Raw genomic sequence first — 22,402 nt, forward strand, 5'->3', positions numbered from 1 at the left:
AGGGACCTGCCATGCACTGGCCCTGTGCAGGTCTCTTTACATCCCTAAGCCTCAGCTTTCTTATCCAAAATACTGGACTCAGAATTGTCAATGTACAAGGTATCCTTATTAACCAGGACACACACAAGGGGATGTCCTGCTTGACCAAGCCCTTTATATGCTGTACATGCTGGCACCTCTGACCCCGACCCTGCCCCGTCTCCCCTCTCTCTGAGGACCAGGACCCTGGAGCCCCAAGGACTGGAGGTGGCTTCCCAGAGAGTGAGGCCACATTAGAAAGCCAGGCCTGGGGACCGCTGGGGCCTCCACCATGCACACAGGTCTACTGACTTCCTTTCAAAACTCCCCAGAGCCACAGCCAGGACAGCCTGGACCCAATTCCTCATCCGCCCAGCCTCGACACTCAACACCCAGTGCAGGGCAGGGGCCAGGGCTGCCAGGAGGGCAGATGGAGGTGCCAGGCTCCCAGGGGCACTTGGGAAGGGATTTTCCACTGGCTCCAAGCCAGGGTGCCTGGCATAAGGAGGCTGGAAGACAGGCTGGTTGCATCGAGCAAGGAGAAAGCCTCGAGGTGGGGAGTGGGGCCCTGAGGCTGAGTCCTCCTCACATCCCCCAAGCACTGTCTGCTTGCGGGACCCAGAGCCCTCCAGGGGCTGCAGGGGGCAAGCCATTGGGAGGCCAAAGGCAGCTGCCCGCGGGGTGGACCCGGGCACCCTCTGAGCATCACCCAGGAGGAAGAGGCAGCTCCACACACAGCAGCAGGGACAGTCGGGAAAGGGGCCAGCCCCGGGTCCACACCTTGACGTTCTCCTCCGTCAGGCCCTTCTCCACCGAGTCCGCCATGTTCTGCCGGATGCGATGCAGGAATGCCTGGAGGAGAGAAGCAGGGAGAGGTGAGCGTCACGCCTCCAGTCCCCCGGAGGTGGCTCAAAAAAAGGGTCACCAGTTCAAATGCCAACTAGGCCCTGGGAGGCACCACAATCCAGGGACGTGGGCAGGAAATAAGCAACAACCTACTCTGCCCTTCAGCCAACATGTGTTTACGGAGTATCTACTCCACCAGGCTCTGCAGAGACCAACACAAACCCCGCCCTCATGAGCTGCACTCACACCTGCTGCATCACCTGCAGGACCCTCTCAGACTACAATTCATTTTCCTTTTTTTCCCTCTTGCTTAAAAACTTAACTTCTAAATAATAACCATCCACATGGCTCAAAAATCAAAAATATAAAAAGTCAAAACTATGAAACGTCTCCTATACCACAGGCCCCATCCATCCAGTCCTTCCCATACCCCATGGGAACCACAGCTCCTAGGGGCTTGTGTATCATTCCAAATAAACATACACAGGTTGATCAACGAGTACAAAGTTCCAGTTATTGGATGAATAAGTTCTAGGGATCTAATGTACAGCACAGTGATTATGGTTAATGATACTCTATTATATACTTCAAGTTGCACTATGGTGGTGATCACTTAGCAATATATAAAGGCACTAAAGCAAGCTGTACACCTAAACTTACACAGTGTCACATGTCAATTGTATCTCGATAAAGCTGGGGAAGAAAACACAAATATATTTATGTATATACATACACACACACACACACACACACACACACATTCTTATTTTCCCCTTTCTACACACCAAGGGATAGCAGCATACACAGGATGCACTGCACCTGCTTCTTCCACTTAGAGATCTCTCCGTATCATTACATGGGGAGCACCCTCATTCTCTTTTCATGGCTGCCCCGGATCCTACTGTATGGACAGACCAGAGTCGTTCTGCCACTTTTTTCAAGGTCTTGGAACAGAGAAATCATTTCCCTCCTCTGTGATGTGACAGACGATAAAGGCGGGGCCTGGCAGGGACTGTGGGGAACAGGCAAGCTCACATGCGTCGAAGCGGGGTGGCTACTCGTCCCCGCCGAGTGCGGCCAGGTGGGAGGGCAGCAGGCCCAGTATCACCAGATGTTCCGGATTTGGGTTTTTGTTTTATTTCCCAAGAGAAACCAGAAATTAGGATTTTTTTTTAAAGCAAAGTCTCCCAGCTTTTAAATGGTGGCAAAAGAGCCATCTGTTTTTGTGAGGAACTAGGTTTTAGGGGTCAGGCATGAAAGTGGAGGGACCAGAGTGGAGGGGTGCAGCCCCTCCACTGATGAGCAACGACAGCGGCCTGGCACTGGTACGGGTGGGACAGAGCAGGCAGAGGACGAGCCACTGAGACACCCCGTGGACAGGCCGGGGAAACCGAACAGACATGGGCGTGGGGAGGAGGACATGGGAGCATCGGAGGGAGACTGAGGCCAGCCCCGCTGACAGCGAACTCTGCCGGGGGTGCCCCGACTCGAGGGCTTGTCCCCAGGTTGACAACACGGAGTCCCCTGCGAAAATGACTTCACGGTCCACTGGCCACGATGAGGCATGGTGGCCTGTCAGTCACCTTCCCTGCCATGGGTGTTCAGAGCAAAGGGGAGATCTCTGAGTGGGGAGAGGTGGAAGGGACAGCCCAGGATGGAGGGAAGCAGGGGCAGGCCAGCAGAGAGGAGGTTGCTGCATCCCTTCCCATCATGAGAAGGGACATCCATGGATGTTACGGGGAGCCGGCCACCTGCAGACTCTGCTTTCCTAGGAAGAGGTGTGCTGACACTCCACCTGGCAGGTCACAGAGAGGAAAGTCAGGGACACACAGCAAAGTGGCCCTGCCTCTCTGTCCACACTCACCGCAGCGTGTTCTCGACCAGTTCCTGCAGCCCAAGTGTATATCCCCAGCCTGGACTTAGGTGGATTTCTGACAACTCGACAACTCCACCTGGATGTCCAAGAGGCATCTCAAATTAACACATCCAAAACCTAGTTCCTGAACTTCCCTCCAAACCCACACACCACCAAGCCCTTCCCAGCCTGAGGAATGGCACCTCTGCCTTCCAAGTGCTCCAGCCAAACCCCCACCCCGTGTCGTCCTCGACCCCCCTCTTTCTCTGACACTCCATTTCCATCCATCAGCAAATGCTATCAGCTTCACCTTCAACATGTATTAAACATTGGACCACTTCTCTCCACCTCCTCAGCCACCCACCTGGTCCGAGTCACCAACACCTCCTGCCTGGACTAATGCAATCACCTCATCCCTATTCCTTTCTCCACACACACAGCCAGAGGGATCCTTTTAAATATGTAAATCAGATCCTATCAATCCATGGCTTGAAACTCTCCATGGCTACTCCATACACTTAAAAAAAAAAAAAATCCACATCTTTCCACAGCTACAGGTCCCCATGACCTGTACTAGTTAATCTCTTTGAACTCATCTTCCAGCATTCCACCCTCACCCCACACTTCAATAATCTTCAGCCACATCTTCAACCCCTCTATTCCTTCCACCTGCCAGGCACATCCCTACCTCAGGACCTTTGCACATGCTGTTCTTACCTGCAAGGATATTCTCTCCGAGCTCTGTCCTGAGATAGCTTTTTCTCATTCATCAGACCTTAGCTCAAATGTCACCTCCTCCAGGATGCCCTCCTTGTCTTCATGCACTTATCACCTTCTCATCTTGCATTAAGAGCCCATTTGTCAGATAAAAAGACTAAGATTAAGCAGTCTACACCAGTGCCTAAGGGAAAGACCAAAATAAGAAGGGAGCATGGCTGGAATGAAACATTTATCCCAATCCAACAACAGAGGCCAGGTCTGGAGACTAATGATTTGGGTTGAAACTGCATTCCTCCTCCTTCGTGTGGTGTGACCTCAGGAAAGTGCATTAGCCTCTCTGAGTCTCAGTTTACTCTTCGCAAATACGTAGATCATAGTAATACTGTCGTCCTTCAGAATGTACTACGATAAAGTGAATGGGAGCTCCATGAGGGCAGGGTCTGCTTCCCAGCTGTACCCCCAGGGCCTAGACTAGTGCCTGGAACACAGTAAACCCTCACATATCAAAGGAAGGATAAAATTTGCCTGACACAGTGGCCGACACATGGCAGGAACCTCAACTCGGGCTTCTTGGAAGCCTGATGATCCTTCTCTTTAAAGGACAACGGGTAGAGGGGTCAGGAGACAGGAGTTCCTAGAGGATGTTTTAACAGGGCCTGTGATGCTGCCGGGAAGTCCAGCCTCCAGCCTCCTCAGACAGGACAGCGACAAAGGCAGCCTCACCCAGCACCGCCAGGGAGAGCAGGAAGCTGGGAGCGCAGCTCGGCTGGCCTAGATCACAGCTTCCTGTCCCACTTTCTCCACAAGAGCACGGCCACCACTATTGTGCTGGGACAATGCGAGGCTCGGGCCACCCACAGAGGAGCCGCAAACAGGCTGGTGTGATGGGCATAATGGGCAGCTCGTGACCCGGAAAGAATGGGCAGGCAGGGGCTCTGGGCCCAGCCCCCATGCTGCCCACGGCACGACTGGCTTTTCCAGGCGGCGCCAATGCCCTCTGTGCAGGCAGGATGGTGAAAGGGACCCTCCAGGGTGACTCCGTGTCCAAATCTTGACAGCTTTGAAACACTCGGCCAAAAGCAGCTCTCATCTTGGAAACCTCCCTCAGAGACAAGCCCGTTCTCAGGGTTTCCAGGGCTGCCTGAAACTCTCCTCCGGCCTTGGAATCTTTGCCCATGCCGTGTCCATGCCGCACCCCTGCCTGGGCCGCTTCCCTGCATCTGGCCAAGTCCGCCTCTTCTCTTTATGATGATGATGAAATACGTCAAGGAGCCAGAAAAGGACAGAGGAAAATTTAACAAACACCCACAAACGCATCGCTACCCAGTTTCAGCAAATCTTATTAGCATTATGTCAAATTTGCTTTAAACGATTTTCAAAAAGAAATTCATCAAGTCTGGAGGAGGTGCAGACAGGGAAGGGCCACGAGGAAGCCCTCAGGACGGAGGCTGGAAATATTCTACTTCTTGATCTGAGTGGCGGTTACACAGGCAAATGCATATGCAAAGCCTAATCAGTGTGCACCTAAGATCCGTGCACTTCACCCAGGTACCTTGTAAATATTAAACCTCAGTGGAGACACAGGAAGAAAGGCATCACTACAGAGAGAGGTGAGCTACCTGTGCACCTGCCCATCCTGCAAGGCACCCACTGCCCTGGATATGTGGTCCTCACTCCCACACATGCCTCCGCCCGCTTACCAGGCACGTGTGAATTGACGAGCAATGAAGAACACCATTCTGCGTGCTTACGACACTTTTATAAATGACGTCCTTTCAGCAACTTCCTTTTCTCACTCAACATCACATCTTCCACCTTTACCCACATCAATACGTGCACTTGGCAACGCCTGCCGCCCAAACCCCACCCACCTCCCTTGGTTCTTAGCCCCGGGGTGCGCCCCAGCACCACTTCAGCCACCAGCACCCGCGTCTCTTGGCGTGAGGACCCTCTCTCACATGCAGAGCAGGCTGCAAAGACAGACGAGGACTGAGGCACGTGAGGGCCTGCTTCCCCGAGGGCCCCAGGGGCCCGCACTGGTCACCTGCTTGATGACACACCTTTCTCAGCTGCCCTCCCTTCCCTGCCTCACTCCCCGACTCTGCTATTGGTGCTTCCTGGGGCGAACTTCCAAGGAAACTGCTCGCCCTTGAATCAGTCTCAGGATCTGTTTCCGGGGAGCCCCACACTAAGACCTCAAGTTGTCCATTTCATTGCTGAGCAGACGTAAGTAACCACTATCAGGCTGCAGATGTTTAAGCTGTTTCAAATGTTCTCTCTATAAATGATGCTGTGATGAAGAGGCCCACTGGGGCTCAGGTGCTCAAGATCCTCTAGGCACACCTGAATCTCCTGAGCACAGGTGTGCAAGTTCCTCCAAGTGTACACCTAGGTATGGAACAGTTGGCCGTAGATTAGAGACATGTTCAACTTGACTGGTTAATGACAAATGGGTCTCCAATGTGAATGTACCAACCTACACTCCAACCAGCTGCGGATGAGAGTTCCCACCATTCCATACCCAGAACGAGACCCACATGCTCTCATTCGTTCATGCAACAAATATTTGCTGAGACCAGCAAAGTCCCGACATGAATTCATTGCAACCCCCATGATCAGCTTTCAGGGTAGCTATTTTGGTCCCACTCTACAGATGAGAAAAACTGAGGCTCATAAGTGAAGTAACCTAACAGAAGTCACGCAGGCAGAAACCAAGAGAGCCGAACCTGAGCCCAGGACTGTCTGGCTCCTGCTTGCTGCTTGGGAGGAGGGGACCAGACAGGCTGCTCATAGAGCTCCTAACCCAAGTGCCTTCATGGTCCCCAGAGCTCTGAGCTGAACAGGAAGACACAGCATAATTGATTAGTGATGTCTGCCACGGCCACGGGAAGGAGAAGAGTAGCATAGTTGTGCGTTTGCCATGTCCAGCGAGCTCCAACTTGACTGAGAAACCCAGAGGGTGAGAGACACAGGTCTGAGTTCAAACAAAAAGCTGGTGATAAGCCACAGTTCAGAGCCAGGTCTCCTGATGCCAGGCCAGCCTTGTCCCTGCCCCCCTTTGCCTTAGAGCAGTGGTCCTTGACCAGGGGGGCTGATTTTATCCCCCAGAAGAGATGTGACCATGTCTGAAGACATTTTTAGTTGTCGCAATGGGGGATGTGGGTGCTGTTGGCGTCTCAAGGGTAGAGGACAAGGATACTTGCTAAATATCCTACAATGCCCAGGACGGCCTCCACGAAGATGCATCTGGCCCCAAACGTCAATAGTGCCAATGCAGAGAAACCCTTGCCTTAGAAGTGGCTCTTACTAAAACCTAGGAAACAATCCGCTCCCTTCTACAGCCGACAAGATCCTGCAGGATAAGGGCCCTTCCCACCCCACTCGGGCTTTACTCTTTCAGGTGCAGCCGTGCCGGCTCCTTTTTGTTTCCTGAACACACTGACCCTGTCCTCCCACCCAGGCCTTTGCCGTTGCAGCTCTCTGCCTATAAAGCCACCGCTGCAAGGTGTTCAGCTGGCAGGGGAGCCCCCCATCGAGGATGTCTCCCTCTCGGGCTCCGTATAAAGGAGGGTCTCGCCTCACTCCTCACAGCCGTCTGAACCCTGTTACCCTTCACAGAATTCATCACTATCGGCAGTGCTCTTATCAACTACGTTTTGTATATATCTGATTGTTCGGTAACACCTTCCCCAGAGAGTGTCCACCCTCTCACAGTGGAAGATGGTTTCGTTCACTGCTGTCCCCTTGCATCCAGAACACTGTCTGACACACGGTAGGTGCTCAAGAAACATGTGGAGGAAAGGTGGGAGAGAGGGAGAAAAACTGAGGAAGGAGCCCCAGAATAGGCTCCAGAAGTAACAGGTACAGAATTGAAAAGTATATTAATAACAGTAACAGATTTTTTAGCAATTATTATCATACCTGACACCTCTGGACCTTAGTATGGGACAGGTGCTACTCTAAGTGTTTTACTCCTCAAACAATCCTAGGAGGTAGGTACTATTATTACTGTGCCCATTTTACAGAGGAGGGAACTGAAGCCCAGTGTAGTGAAGAGATTACCCAAAGCCACACAGCTAGTAGGTAGCAGAGCTGGGCCTCAAACCCAGGCAGTCTCCAATCCATTTCCAACATGCATCCGCAGTGAGTAACTGTACACAAAAAACCGCATAAGGTAGCAGCTGCCCTTTGGGGTGCCCCTGGGGAGGCTCCATCTGTCTGGAACCCGTAGCCACAGCCTTGGGAGGATAATTCTCTCCCTGGAGATAAAAAGGAGGGAAAGAGGCCTCGAAGGTGCCCTCTGAGACGGATGCCAGCAACCTGATCACCGAGAGGAGAGGGCCCGCCTGCCCCCAAGGACACCCCCGCCTCGGCTGGGGTGACCTCATCAGACATATGGCGAAACCTGAGAGGGCCAGGGGAATGGCTAGAAGTGGGGGAGGTGGGGGCAGGGCAGCCCCCAGACCGTAACAAGGACAGAGGAAAGGGGGTGCCCTGAAGACCCCAAACCCCTATGTGATCTGGGTGGCCCAGGGTCCAGGGAAGCAGAGTGTCATAGAACAGCAGTGAATCGAAGTAATAATAATAAAGTAACAATAACAACAGCAGAAGGGGCTTTTTGAGAGCCTGCACTAAGCAGCCACACGCAGGCCAGAGTTGGGAAGACGCCCAAATGAGCAGCGGCTCCTACAAAGCCCAAGTGCTATGCTCCATCCACTTAAGTTCTGAGCACTTATCCTGCAGGAAAAACTAAATCTCACATGTGGCATCAAGATTTAACTTTAGGGCTTCCCTGGTGGCGCAGTGGTTGAGGGTCCGCCTGCCGATGCAGGGGACGCGGGTTCGTGCCCGGGTCCGGGAAGATCCCACATGCCGCGGAGCGGCTAGGCCCGTGAGCCATGGCCGCTGAGCCTGCGCGTCCGGAGCCTGTGCTCCGCAACGGGAGAGGCCACAGCAGTGAGAGGCCCACATGTACCACAAAAAAAAAAAAAAAAAAAAAATTTAACTTTAGTATCTGATTTAAAATTCTAATACTTGGGGTTTAGTTATGGTCCATCTTGACAAAAGGACATCGTGCTAAAAATGATTTGCAGAAATCCATATAATGATACAGAAAAAGACTGTTAATGTATCTCTAGGGGGGAAAAAGCCAAGTTACAGAAGAGCACATAAAATATAGTCTCATTTTTGGTTAAATAAATTATTTCTACGTAAGCATAGAAAAAAGAAGTATGGAATGAAATACCCTAAACTGTGTGAGAGTATGGCCAAGATTACTAGCTGTTGCCCAATATCTGGTCTCTCCTTTTCCAGATTTTAGAATAAAGACTGTATTTCCCAGCTTCCCTTGCAACTAGGTGTGGTCCCATTACTTAGTTTGGGCTAGGGAGGTATAAGTGGATGTATGACATACGACATCATGGAAGTATCCTTGGAGATGATGGGAGGCACAGGCAGGGATTCTCTCTTGCTATTCCTCCTTCTTGCTGCTTGGATAGCAAATGTGATGCCTGGAGGTCAGGCAGCTATCTTATACCACGAAGTAAAAGCCAGGGGTTGAAGAAGATGGAGCAGCAATACAGAAGGAGCTTATGTCCCTAATGACAGTGGAGCCAACATATCTATCCTGGGCAGCCTATAATTCAGTAAGAAAGAAAATTCCACATCATTTAAGGCACTGTTGTTTGGGTTTTATCACTAGCCATGGAACCTAACTCTGAGGGTGGAATTAGAAGTAATTTCAATTTTCTCCTTTCTTCATTTCTGTTTTTTTCCAAATTTCTACTTTCAAATCAAAAGTCATTTTGTAACATAAATGTATGGTTTCCTTTTTTAATTTTGGACAGGAGAGGTTACTACACATACCAGGCTCTCACCCCAATCATCACTTCTTCAGCATCAGGAAGACTAGTGTGCATTTTCCTCCTAGAGGGCATGTGTCCCCGGGTGGAAAGGGGAGTGCCCACCGGCAGAGACGAAACCAGACACATGTGAGATGAGAAGGCTGTCCGTCCGCAGTGGGGCCTCTGAGCTGCCTACCCCTCGTTCTCCGTGTTGACTCTGGAAACCACCAGGCTCCCCAGGAAGGTGCCCATACTGGCCGAGCCCCCCAGGAGCTGGCCTTGGGCAGAACATAAGAGCTTCCCCCACCCGCAGCCACTACCACCACCCAGGCAGAGATTAAAAACCTCTCCACTCCATTCTCTGCAAGCACCCCCTTTCGTCAGGCCTATGCCAGGAGCACAGAGCCACTGGCCCAAAACTAGCTTTCCCAAGAGGCCCAAATTTCAGATTTGAGACGTCATCCCCAAGGAAGGTTACCTACTCACTCACAGTCCTACCTAAGAGGATTGAGAGAAAATAACGTTTGTTACAACTTCAGACTTCCTCCTGTACCTCACATCTCACATAGCACGTTATGTATCGAGAGATCATGATATTTTATAGTAATAGCAAAAATAAGCTGCCTTGTATTGTGTCTTCAACAGGCTTCCATTTCAGCACTAAAAATGAGCTACAATTGAGGCCTCCCGACCGTTCTGTGAACATCCCAGGCACCGTCCTTACCGTCCCACCTCAGGGCCTTTGCATGTGCTTTCCCTTTTCCTGGAAGACTCTCTTCAGAAATCTGCAGGGCCCCTTGCTCACTTCCGAGAGGCCTTCTCCCACCACCCGCTTTAAAGCAGAAGCCCCCCTCCCCCCTCCCCCTCTTATCCTTCTCTATCCCCGCTACAGCACTGGCCTCCACCTACACGAATCTACATCTCTGCTTGTTGCTACGTGTGCCCTGCAACATCAGCTCCAGCAGAGCAGTGGCTTGTTCATACGGCATCCACCTCGCGGGCCTGACCAATGCCTGGCACAGAGTAGGTGCTCAGTAAAAAGGGCTTCAGCGGGCTACTGGTGACCAGCCTGCCTATCCGTGGTAACAATCCCATGAGGTATGTTGTGAGTAGCCCCTTTTTAGGAAAAAGGAAACCAGGACATGAATCACCAGTGGGGCTCTGAAGCCCGACGGTCAAGCTTTGTGCCTGGAGCCCCACCCCGCCAGGTGTTGAAGTAAGGATTAAATGCCACACTGCGGGTCAACAGTCCATTGCCTAGGGTCTCTCCCCACCCCACGCAGGGACCCCCAATCAGGCTCGGTGCCAGGCTCACAGGAGGTGCCTGGTGAACAGATGAGCACGGAAGGGGTGGGCACTTTTAATTCCATGTCGCCCCTGAACAAGAAGAGGCCCTTTCCCGCCAGCCTCTGGCCACAGGCGGTACCGTTCCTTGGACCTACAAAAACACTGGGGCCCTTTAAAAATACGGGTGTTGGCCCCAAATACAGAAAGAAAACCCTGCTGTCAAAATTATTAAATCTTCATTTAAATGTCTGCAAAGCATAACCTGTGTCCGCGCATCAAGTACCAATCAGTTCCCCTCATAGCTGCACATACGGGGAGCACGGGCATGTCTTAGTAGCTTTACCACGACGGGAGCCCTGGGCTGGCTCGCCAGGAGCAGACCCTGAGACAAAGGTCTGAGACAAGTAGTTGATCTGGGAGGTGACGTTGGCAAACGCAGGCAGGGGAGGGGAGAAGTGGGCCCAGGAAGAGAGGGCAGCCAATTTAGGGTATGAGATCAAGCAAGTGGCCAGGGTGGACCATGGGGGCTCAATCCCTTTGAGGCCCCCTGACAGCCAGAGTGGTCACCTCTGAGTGATCCCCGGGGTGGGGCGAGAGGGGGCTGAGGGAGCTGGGGCATTTATACACCCATCCTGTTGGCCACTGGATGGAGGGCAGGAGGCTGGGCGCTAATTCACCGGCACTTCCAGTCTGCCCTGTAAGTGTGGAAGCAGCTCGGTTGGCCAGATAAAGCCAGCAGGCGGAGGACTGCAGGTACTGGCAGGGGGAAATCCAGCTGGAGAGCCCTGAGTGGCTGGGGAGCCAAAAGCAGCCTCCAGAAGAAAGAGGGTTTAGGGCCGCCGAGAGTCGGGGAGCGGCTGCGTCTGCTCCAAGGCACAAGGCCAGCCTCTGAGAAATGAAGGCTGCACCAGCTGGTTATTGTGACAGAGGGCCTCCCAGGTCAAACTGATGTTCTCCTGGTCTGCACTAGGATGACCCTCCTGGTTGGGAAATACTTTGGTGACTGGCAACATCTCTCAGTGTGTGGGGGCCGAGGTCAGAGGAGGTAGCTGAGAAGCCGCGGGCAAGCCCAGTCAGACCTGGAGGGGACTTCGCACAGCGGCTGTGTCACAGGGCATCTGCACATACCCGCCACGAGGCCGCAGCATCCCAAGGTCTCCTCCAGCTCTGAGAAACTCTCCCTTCTCAAATGCCAGAAGGGTCCTGCATCTCTTAAGGAAGCGTATATATGAGAAGGGCTGAGCTTCAGAGGTTGGAACCGACCACCTGGTTCAGATCCCGCCTTTGTCACTTACCGCTGTGTGACTTAGACTAGACCACCTCTCTGTGCCCCGTCTATGAAATGGATGGGGATACTAAAGTTACTGACACCACAGGCTACCATGAGGCTAAAATGAAATACGACAGGCAAAGTGCTCAAACACCAGCTCTGCCAGTGACAGGCTGTGTGACCTTGAGCAACTCACTCAACCTCTCTCTGCCTCAGTTTCCACCTCTGTAAAATGAGTACACAGGACTCCAATGAGGATTACAGACCCTAACACACACAGCAGGCACTTTGAAAGGTGCCTGATACACAGTAAGTGCTCAATCAAGTATCAGCTGCTATAACCTCCACAGCCCCATCTCAAGCTAATAGGGAGACAGACATGAACACACTGTGTTTCTTAAGGAAGCTTCTGGAATTGGAGCAACCCCATTTATAGACCTCCTACTATGCGCCAGAGACTTTTCCATTTATCCTACGTTACGTTGACTTGTTATTTGTCTTTTTCACCCTAAAAACAGTCCTATTATCAACGGCTTCCCCGGCTCCGGGGTGAGATGAGGGGGAAGGCTTTACAGACTGTATTGTGCCACCACATCTGCCTGGCACCATGCAAAGCCGTCCGCTGCTGCCACGGCACCTCGCCACCCTGCTCCATCCGCCTGCCAACCGCGTGACCTCAGAGTCACTGAACTTCTTCCTCGGAGCCTATTTCTTCGTCCAAGGAAAAGAGGCAGTTGCTGAGGCGTAAGCAAGATGATGCAGGTAAAAACTAACTACGAAGACTTCCTGGAAGAAGTGGCACAGAAGAGGGGCGAGAGAGGTGAGCTAGACTATGCAAGGAAACAGGAACTTGCTTATAATTGTATTCTCAGGGGAAAAGGCTGTCACCAAGGACCACCCACGCCAACAAGCATGACCTGGGGCGTACTGTGTGCCAAACATGGAGCTGGGCGCTGGAGACACAGACATGACCTTGCCACGGGGGGATCGATTACTCCTGCGCTCACCTGTTTACTCAACGCTCACTGCACACCTCTTGTGTGCCAGGCACTGTTAGGAGCCAACGACACATCGGTAAATGAACAAATCAGACCAAATCTGCCCTCATGGAGCAGTGGCAAGACTGACCATAAATAGGTTTCAAAATTAAATGGCAGGTGGGGACGAGCGCTATGAAGAAAAATAAAGCAAGATGAGGCAACAGAGAGGGATCAGGTGAGGGAGGTATTTCACAGAGATGTTCAAGGAAAGCCTCTCTGAGGAGCTAGCATTTGAGCAGATACTCGGGGACTGAGGTGAAGAAGCAGCTCTGCAGGCATCCGAGGGAAGGGCATTCCAGGTAGAGGGAACAGTCAGTGCAAAGTCCCTCAGGCACATTCAATCCATCTAAGAGCAGCCTAACTAAAATATCTGTCCCTCCTCCTGGCCTGTTTTCTTCACAACACCAGTCACTGTGGACATTATGTGTGTCCACTTATCTGTCTATTGTCCCTCTAGCCCACCAGAATATGGGTTCCAGAAAGGCAATGATGTTTTTGTCTATGTCACTATTGTATCCCCAGAGTCTGGGATTGGGCCCAGCACACAGAATACCCTTGACAAATACGTGTTTAATTGACTAATCAACTAATCATCTGGAAAAGACTCCCGCTACACACCACACAGCTTCTAGGCCCTGAAAAAAGGTGCCCACGAGCTCTGGAGCCCCACCCCATTCCCCACCATGGAGGAAGTTAAAGCAAAAACTGAGTTGCTACAACCTGTTGTGAACAGGTCTGATGCAATAGAAGGGGGAGGGGGGCCATAGAGGGGAAGCCAACACTCTTCCCCACACAGATCCCACCCCAGGGGCTGGGGCTTGGCCTGCAATCTCCCTGAATTCCCTCATGACACGTCATTCCTTCAGCAACGATACACCCAGTGCCTCCAACATGCTACCAAGCTATAATTTACTCTCATGGGTCTCAAACTGGTGGCCCACAGGCATGTTTAGTTTGACCAGCAATGTGCTTTGAGGAAATTCAGGCCTAAGTCTGAATATCAGATTTCCCATTAAAATTTCAGCTTCTCTTGAAAAAGCTGACCACAGGTCTCAAAAGCCCACAGAGCCACAGCTGGCTGTAGGAGAGTGGCAGCTACCAAATTTACCCAGGGCAGGTGCTGCTGCTTTTCCACTACCCAACCTCTTGCTACAGTCATCTTCCTACCTGGCCCTGTGGGCATTTGAATGTGAGACCCCGATCCTAGACCTGACAAATGTGACGCCTACCAATTCTCCCCATACCGGTACCCAGAGCAGACATCACTGATGGAGCACAGATCTCTTTCCTGCTGAGTCTTCTCTACACTGTCGAGAATCTCTCTCCCCTCGCTGTTATCACCCACACCCATAACATGATCTGAGATCCTGCCTATTCTAACCTCAACTTCTCCCCCTTCTCCTTTGGGCTCCTCGGCTTTTTTTCCTGAAGAATGGGCTCATCATTGTGGGATTAGAGCAGGGTATCTCAACCCTGGAACCACTGATATCTGAGCAGATAATTCTTTGCTGTGTGGGCTGTCCTGTGTATTATAGGACATTTAGCAGCACCCCTGGCCTCTACCCTCTAGAAACTAGTAGCAAACCCCACCCTCAGTTGTGACCAGAAATGTCTCCAAACATTGCCCAATATCTCCTGTGGGACAAAGGGGGAATCTCCCCCAGTCAAGAACCACTGTATTACATCATAGTTAAGAAAATGTCACTAGAGCCAAGCCAATGCTGGCTCTGTCATTTACTGGCTGTGTGACCCTGGGCAGCCTCTCTGTCTCAGTTTCTTTCTCTGCAAAATGCAGATACAAAAACGGTACCTGACTGCTAATGAGTATGGAGTTTCTTTTGCGGGTGATGAAAATGTCCTTAAATTAGATGGGTAGTTGATGGTTGCACAATTCTGTGAATATACTAAGAACCACTGAATTACACACTTTAAGTGGGTAAATTATATGGTGCGTGAATTCTATCTCAGTAAGCTGTTACACACACACACACACACACACACACACGGTATTTACCTCACAGGGGTATTGTGAGAATTTGATGATTTAGGATAAAGTACCTTAGTAAGCGCAAAATGAGTCTTAGCCCATAGTATCAACATCAGCCCACACCGATCAGGGGATGCAGATGGGCGGGCAGCTTCGAGGAAAAGCCCGCAATGACTGAGACAGTGGTGTCTGGGAACGGGCTCCACTTTGGGTGGTATTTCCCGCCGGAATGTCCCAGACAAAGCAAACCAAGTCACTCGGGGGCCCCAGGATGCAGGGTGGGGCGGCTGGGCGTCCTGGGGTCCCTGTGCCTGTCTGTGGCAGGACAATGGGTGGAATGTGGTCTCCTCTCCACGGAGCTGACACTTGACATCTGAAGACAATGACTTTCAAGAGGTTTTGTTTTTTCCTCGGCCCAGCTTTTTTTTCCATTTCCCTAAACAATTGTTCCTGGGGCTGGTGGGGGAGCGGTCCCCCCCGGGGCTTGTGAAGAATTGTCTTTGGAGAGTCAGGAAACAATGCACAAAAGTGAGAGAATGTAAAAATAGTGGCACTCAGCGACCGGCCGGGGAGGGGTCTCAGCGTGGAGGTTTCCTCCGGTTTATTTTTCCCAGCGCCTGCTCAGGCCCCAGGGAAGGAATTCAGGCGCTCGAGGAGGCTGCTGACAGCCGTGCCAGTCTCAAGAGCACTGACATTTGCTGCTCAGATGGAGTTTGGGGTCTTAAATTTAGGGAGTGTCAGCTCTGCTCCCACTGCTTCCCACACACTGCCTTATCCCAGACAAGCTCACTCCCGTTTTTCAGGAAAGGAGACCGAGGTTCTCAGTGGATGAAGCACCAGCCCCAGAGCACACAGCTAAGTGAACAGAGCTGGGATCTGACCTCTGGGCCACCAGAGTCCGAACACTGGCCTTCTGCTGCATCTGCTGACCTAGTCTTGTGCTCTTAGCTTCCCTGACTGACCGCCCACCCACATCCCACTTGTGATGGGGCCGCTTTGTTGAAGTCCTCTCCCTTCTAGCTCCACAAGGGCCGTCACCTTTGTCCCCATGGTCCAGCACAGCCTCTGGCCTTCCAGGTCCAGGAGATAAAGAGAGGGAGATGTTGCAAGGGGAGCCTGAGGACACCAGCGGGCAGAGAGGCCCCTGCTGCCCTTGACCACCAAGCTTGGCTGAATAAGGGTCCCCCCGAAGATGTTCACATCGTAATCCCCAAACCTATGAATATGTGACCTTACATGGCAAAAGGGACCTTGCAGATGTGATCTGGGTAATGATCTTGAGATGGGGAAATTACGGCAGATTACCCAACTGGGCGCTTTGAGGACGTAGGGTCCTTAAAAGAGCAAGAAGGAAGCCAGAGAGTGAGTGTCAGGTGATACGGCGTGAGGAAGACCTGCTATCCCTGGCTGTGAAGATGGATGGGGGCCTGGAGCCCAGGAATGCGGGCAGCCTCTAGCAACTGAAAAGGCAAGTAAATGAATGCTCCCCTAGAGCCTCCAGAGGGAACACGGCCCTGTCAGCAACTTAATTTTAGCCCTGTAAGTCCCACTGCAGACATGTGACCTCCAGAAATCTAAGATAATAAATCTGTGTTGCTTTAAGTCACCAATTTGGTAGCAATTTGCTACAGTAGCAAAGGGAAACTGATACAACCACCCACCTGGAGACACATACAGGAAAGAAGACAAAACCTCCATCACATCTCCATCAATAGCCTGACACAATCCTAATACTCCACTGTTAATTATTACGAATACATAACAGACACTATTACGTAGTACAGCTACACAGTTCATACATTTCTATTTAGTCTTATAATTAGTAAGCTGTGAAATATCTTCTTTCCCGACCACTGATGGTCTCTATTAACAAATATTCATTAAGGACCGGTGGTCTGAAAACAAAAATTATCATAATAATTATAATAACATCAACTCTCCTCAACTACCCAGCTCTATTCAGTTCCTGAATTTAGAACGCAAGAAGCCATTGAGTAAGATCAGATGTGGGAAACCTCAGGATGCCGAGTTAGCTGAACTATATGATGCTCACGTTTCCAGTGGAGTAGGACACAAGAACCAGCAGCACCATGAATTAAGTACTTACTGTATGCCAACGCCAAGAGTCTATGAGGAGGTGACTGCTGTAGCCCTGTTCACAGACAAGGAAATGGGATCTCAGGTCATTTGCTCAAGGTCATGCAGGGAGGAAAGGACGGAGCCAGTACTGAGCCCAGGCCCATGGAGCTCCAGAGTCAAGAGTCTTTCCCGTGGGACTAGGTGGCCTCTTGGGTTCAAAAGGGAGTAGAATTTAGTTGGGGGTGGGGGAGTGGTGTGGCCTGGTGGGATGATCAGGAGTCGGGAGGCCTAGGTCAGTTAGGCATCCCTGGCTGGAGCGACCCTAGGCAAGTGACAAGGGGGATCTTTACAAAATGCAAATGTGGTCCCCCATTGCCCTGCCACACTTACCAATGGCTCCCCATTGCTCTGAGGATAACAACCAAAAAGGCCATGCAGGACCCCACCTCGCCACCACCGCCAAGCCTTTAGGCTCTTCAGGCTGTTCCAAAAAGACGCCAAGCTTGCTCCTGCCCCTGGGCCTTTGCACATGCGGTTCCCTCCAACCACAACGCTCATTGCCCTCCCTTTACCCAGTTAACATCGATTCACCTTCCCTGCCCTCCCAACCAGGTCAAAGCCCACGTACAGGCTCCAGCAGCTCCGTAAACCCTTCTTAGAGCCCTCGTAGCTCTAATAACCTACGAGATTATTCAATTCATGCCTGTCTTCCTCACCAGAACTCCTAGAGGTCTTGCTTAGTCACAGTTTTATTCCTGTTTCATTCACTCTGTTTTATTCATAGCTACAGCCCCAGCACTTAGTGCCTGGCACTCAATACATTTCTGATGAATGACTAGGTGATAATGAATGAATGAATGAATGAAACATCCCTTTCTCTGGGGCTCAGTTTCCTCATCTATAAAACAGGAAGAGTAATAGTGCCAACCACAACGGTCACCATGAGGATTCTAAGAAATGATGCACACTAGCTAGGTGACCTGGGGAGACTGACTCCTCTCTGGGCCTCAGCTTCCCCTTCCGCACAATGGGGACCACACGGTGCCCACTGCTCAGGACCCTCTGACTTGGTTTCCAAATGCGACCCTGCCATGGACTCACTGTGTGACCCTGGGGAAGCCGTTCCCATATTCCATCCTCTATTCCCTCTTCTGTGAAATGGGGATAGCAGGGGTTGGATGAGAAGCTCCCTAAGGATCCCCCAGATCTGGAACTGGGGGTCAGACCCACACACTTTAATCACCCCACACCCTGCCAGCAAAACAAGCCCCATCGCAGACCGACAGGTCCGACAGGTCACCAGAGATTCTTCCAAGCGAGTCTTTCAACAGCTCCTTTCCTGGGGGACTCAACCACCACCCAGTGACCCCGAGAGGGAGGGGAGAGGAGGGGAGGGGGAGGCTCTGGTTCAAGACCCCCACCTCCCAGCGGGAGAAGGTGCATAAGTGCTAACTTCGGCTTCCTCGTCTGTAAACGGAGATTCAAACACCTACCTCAGGAGATAAAAGAGTAATGGACCTGAACATCAGCATCGTGCCAGAGTGAGGCCTCGTGAAATGCCAGCACTTACATCCCCATCACTGATGTTATCTTTATCTGTCAGTGCGTGATGACAGAAGAAACCCCACCCCCAACACACAGACCACAATGTGTTTTCCTCACATCTCCCCGAAACTGGGTGTCTCACTCCACTCCAAACATACTGGCTAATCTGCCTTTTCCTATGACACGCCAGGCTTATTCCCACCTCAGGGCCTTTGCACGTGCTGTTCTCTCAGTCTGGAAGGCTCCTCCTCCAGGTTATTACAGCACAGGACACTCTCTGCCACCACACCTTGCTTTAATTCTCTATAAGGCAGTTATCACAATCTACATGTTATTTTATACACTGACGAGTGGTCCTTCTCTCCATGGAACGCCAGCTCCACGAGGGCTGGGATTTCTGTGTGTCTGGTTCACTACCGTCTCCACGGCACTTAGACTGGTACAAGGCAGATATAAGAGGCTGAAAAAATATTTAAGAGAAGAAAGGAAGGGAAGTTACATAAGCCCCTGAGCCTTCGTTTCTACAGGATAAATAAGAGCCTCTTTCTCTTAGGTTTCTTTGGAGGATTAAAGGAAACATTACGTATAACATAAAGTGCTTAGCACGGGGAAGAGAACACAATAAAAACTCAGATTTTAAAAAATCACAGATGTCCATCGACAGGCGAATGGATCACAAATTGTAGTGCGTTCACACAGTGGAATACAACTCCGCAATCAGAAGAAAAACTGCTGACACACATGACGACATGGGTGTGTCCTAAAAACACTGCCCGAGTCAAAGAAGCCAGACACAGAAGGGTGTATCCTGTGGGATTGCACTTCTACAAAAGCCAACAAACTGGCAAAATGCATCTTTGATGACAGAGGTTGCCAAAATGGTTATTTTTCTCATCAAAAAACCAAAGACATAACTTTTTCTCTCCAGGTGCTGACTGGCAAGGGGCATGAAGTGTCCTCTGGGGTGAGCACACGTTCTAGAACTTCACTTGGTGACGCACAAGTAAAAAGCCATGGAGATGTGCACTTAAGACTGTGTACTTTAATGGATGTAATTATACTGCTCTAAAAATTATTCCAAACACTTTTTTTCCAGCAAACGGATGGAAAGGAGACTGTTCCCATCCACCCTGGTTCATCCACCTGCCCACACGTGGGTCTCCCAGGCTCTGGCAGCCAACACGTCCCTCTGGCTTCAGGCAGACCGGGCCCTCACGCACGCGGCCCTGGCTTTGGTGGGGCCTGTTGCCAAAGCGACAAGCCGCCCTCCACACACACCCCTTCACTGCCCCCCGCGGCCCAGCTTCTGAGAAGATGCAAGAACAGGAAGACGGTCTGCTCTGAGGTTCTGAAGCAAAAAGATCAGGGTGGTCGTGCAGGGGAGGGGGGAGCTGGGAGCAGGGAGGGGTCCCCACTGAATGAGAAGTGCCTTGAATACTGTAGGAGGATCCAATCCAGTTTTTTGACGGGTGTCCCCCACCCACCATGGGCAGAGAGACATCCACAAACGTTTGCTGTACAGTTACTAAGGGGGCACCTCCAGGAGCCCCAGCTGTGGGCACACCCCGTGCATCACAGTCTATCACAAGCCACTGCATGGTGCTTCCCTGTTTAAAACCCTCCCACAGCGCCTACCACTCTCAGAATAAAACCACACTCCCAACGGCAGCCTTCAAGGCCTGACACAACTTCGCTTCCTAACCCCTCTGACTTCCTTCTCCCTCCTCTCCTCCCACACGGGCCCCCATGATGTTCCAGGAACATATCCAGCAGGCTCCCGCCACAGCGCCTTTGCACTGGCTGTCCCCTCTGCCTGGAACACCTGTCCCCAGGTAGCCACACACTCATTTCCTCTCCTCCTTCAGGTCTTTGCTCAAACATCTCCACATCTCCTCCTCAGGGAGGCCCACCCTGACCACTCCGTCCCAGTACCCCACTGCCCTTACCTTGCTTCATTTTTTTCCACAGCACTTCCTACTAACCCTACAGGCTTTTCTTCCTTAATATCTTCGTGGTCTGGCTTCACTGTAAACTCAGTGGGGATGAGGGCTTTTGTCTGTCTTGTGCACTGCAGCATTCCCAGCACCTGGTACATAGTACATGACCAATAAATTGCTTATAGGCACAAGGAGGTAAACCAGAGGCTTATCACAAGATTGACTTTCCTATAATTTTCTGCCTCATTTCAATCCTTTTCAATGTTATGAGCATGTGCTATCTCTACAACTTAAAATTAAGGCACAACTAGAAGTCTGGTTTTAAAAGCCAAGTGGGGGCAATCCCTAGGTCAGGGGGTCTGATGTCCAAAGGGTGGTGTAAAAATGACCCAGGGAGCTTTTCAAAAGACACATTTGTCCAGGAAGTGCTAATCTGATTCAAGAGATATGGGAAAGCCAGGGAACTTGTACCTTTGTAGAAGCTCCCAGATACCCTGCAGGGATCAAGGGAGCATGGGGAACTCAGGAGCAGGCAGGCAGTCAAGGAGGGCTGCTCAGAGGAGGAGGACACAGAGGATCCTGACAAACAGACAAACTCAGACTAAGCCGATTCCTGGGCACCTCTACTCACAGGCTCCAATGCAGTAGGATGGGTGGAGCCCGGGCATCTGCATTCGTAATACACTTTCCCAGGTTCCTGGGGCAGGCACTGAAGTTTAGGAAGCGCTGGTTGAGTCTAATCTTCTGGTTTGAATGTATACAGTTGCCTTTCAAGGCGAAACTTAATAAAATCACAATAAGAAAACTGGAAATCATGCATTCCAACCACACCCACCACTAACACTTTGGTGTGTCACTTTCAATGGTTCCTTCTGTGCACTTTTGAAAGCACAGATGCCATCACAGGCTGTACATAATCAGGCGTGTCACCTTCTCCTTGGTCTGCGGCAGCTAGAGAAGGGGGCGTGCCTGGTCACCTTACCATTTCCCCATTTGGGGACATTTAGGTGTTTCCAACGCTGAGTTCTCACACACGGTGCTCTGATGAACATTGCGGCACAGAAGCGTCTGGGAGTTTCCCCCATGCTTAGGACTTTTTCTCGGACTCCATTTGCAGTGTGCGATCCAGGGATCCCAGGGCGTCATGTTTGGGAGGTTCCTGCAAACTCTGCTAAATGTTTCACCAAAGAGTTTGCACCAATTTACTGCCCCCAAATGATGCCCAAGGCCACAAGGTAAGAGCCTTATCAGAGGTGCAGCCCCACCACCTTACAGAGGAGGAACCGAGGCCCAGAGAGCGAAGTGTCCGTGGCTAACGCTCTCTGGAAACTGACTTTATGCTGGATGCAGTTCTGAGTGATTCACCCACGTGAATTCCTGTGACCCTCACCACAACCCTGTGGGCTGGGGCTGACGACCACGTACTGGCCTGCAGCGAGCACTCAGTAAGCATGTTTCATTACCATCATCATCACCTGTACTCAATTTTCCTATAAAAATGATTTGTCCACTTTTTTGGATTTCCTTCCCATTGAGGTCACGACAGAGTATTGAGTAGAGCTCCCTGCGCTATTCAGCAGGTTCTCATTAGTTATCTATTTTATACATAGTGTCAATGGTGTATATATGGCAACCCCAATCTCCCAGTTCATCCCACCCCACCCCCCACTTCCCCCTTGGTATCCATACGTTTGTTCTCTACATCTGTGCCTCTGTTTCTGCTTTGCCAATAAGTACAGCTGATTCACTTTGCTGTACGGTAGAAACCAACACAACACTGTAAAGCAACTACACTCCAATAAAAATTAAATAAATGGAAAAAAAATGATCGTCCAACCACACTGTTGAGCAAAATCAGGGTTCTAGGAAGCTGGCTGGGTTTCTCAGGTGGCACAGGAGATGGCCTGGCAGGGCACCCACACCCCCGAGAAGGGACAAGAGATCATCCGTCTACAACCGGTGGCAGAGCCATTCC

The 22,402-nt window shown here is 51.2% G+C and overlaps 1 protein-coding gene across 4 annotated transcripts in view; it reads right to left on the bottom strand.

Annotated features, from left to right (window-relative positions):
* Nucleotides 1–22,402, bottom strand: part of PREX1 (phosphatidylinositol-3,4,5-trisphosphate dependent Rac exchange factor 1) — a 197,642-nt gene that overhangs the window by 115,226 nt on the left and 60,014 nt on the right. For 2 of the 4 annotated variants that reach the window (XM_030839007.2, XM_060284412.1), the window contains exon 2: nt 799–870. The exons of 1 other annotated variant lie outside the window; for it this stretch is intronic. In XM_030839007.2, the coding sequence (XP_030694867.2) occupies nt 799–870 (72 nt within the window). Of the gene's footprint in view, nt 1–798; nt 871–2,728; nt 2,817–3,436; nt 3,505–22,402 lie in introns of those variants that run through there. One more of the 4 variants, XM_060284410.1, reaches the window with a different exon arrangement.

This window comes from Globicephala melas, chromosome 15, assembly GCF_963455315.2.
Source record: "Globicephala melas chromosome 15, mGloMel1.2, whole genome shotgun sequence".
In the NCBI taxonomy this organism is placed as follows: domain Eukaryota; kingdom Metazoa; phylum Chordata; class Mammalia; order Artiodactyla; family Delphinidae; genus Globicephala; species Globicephala melas.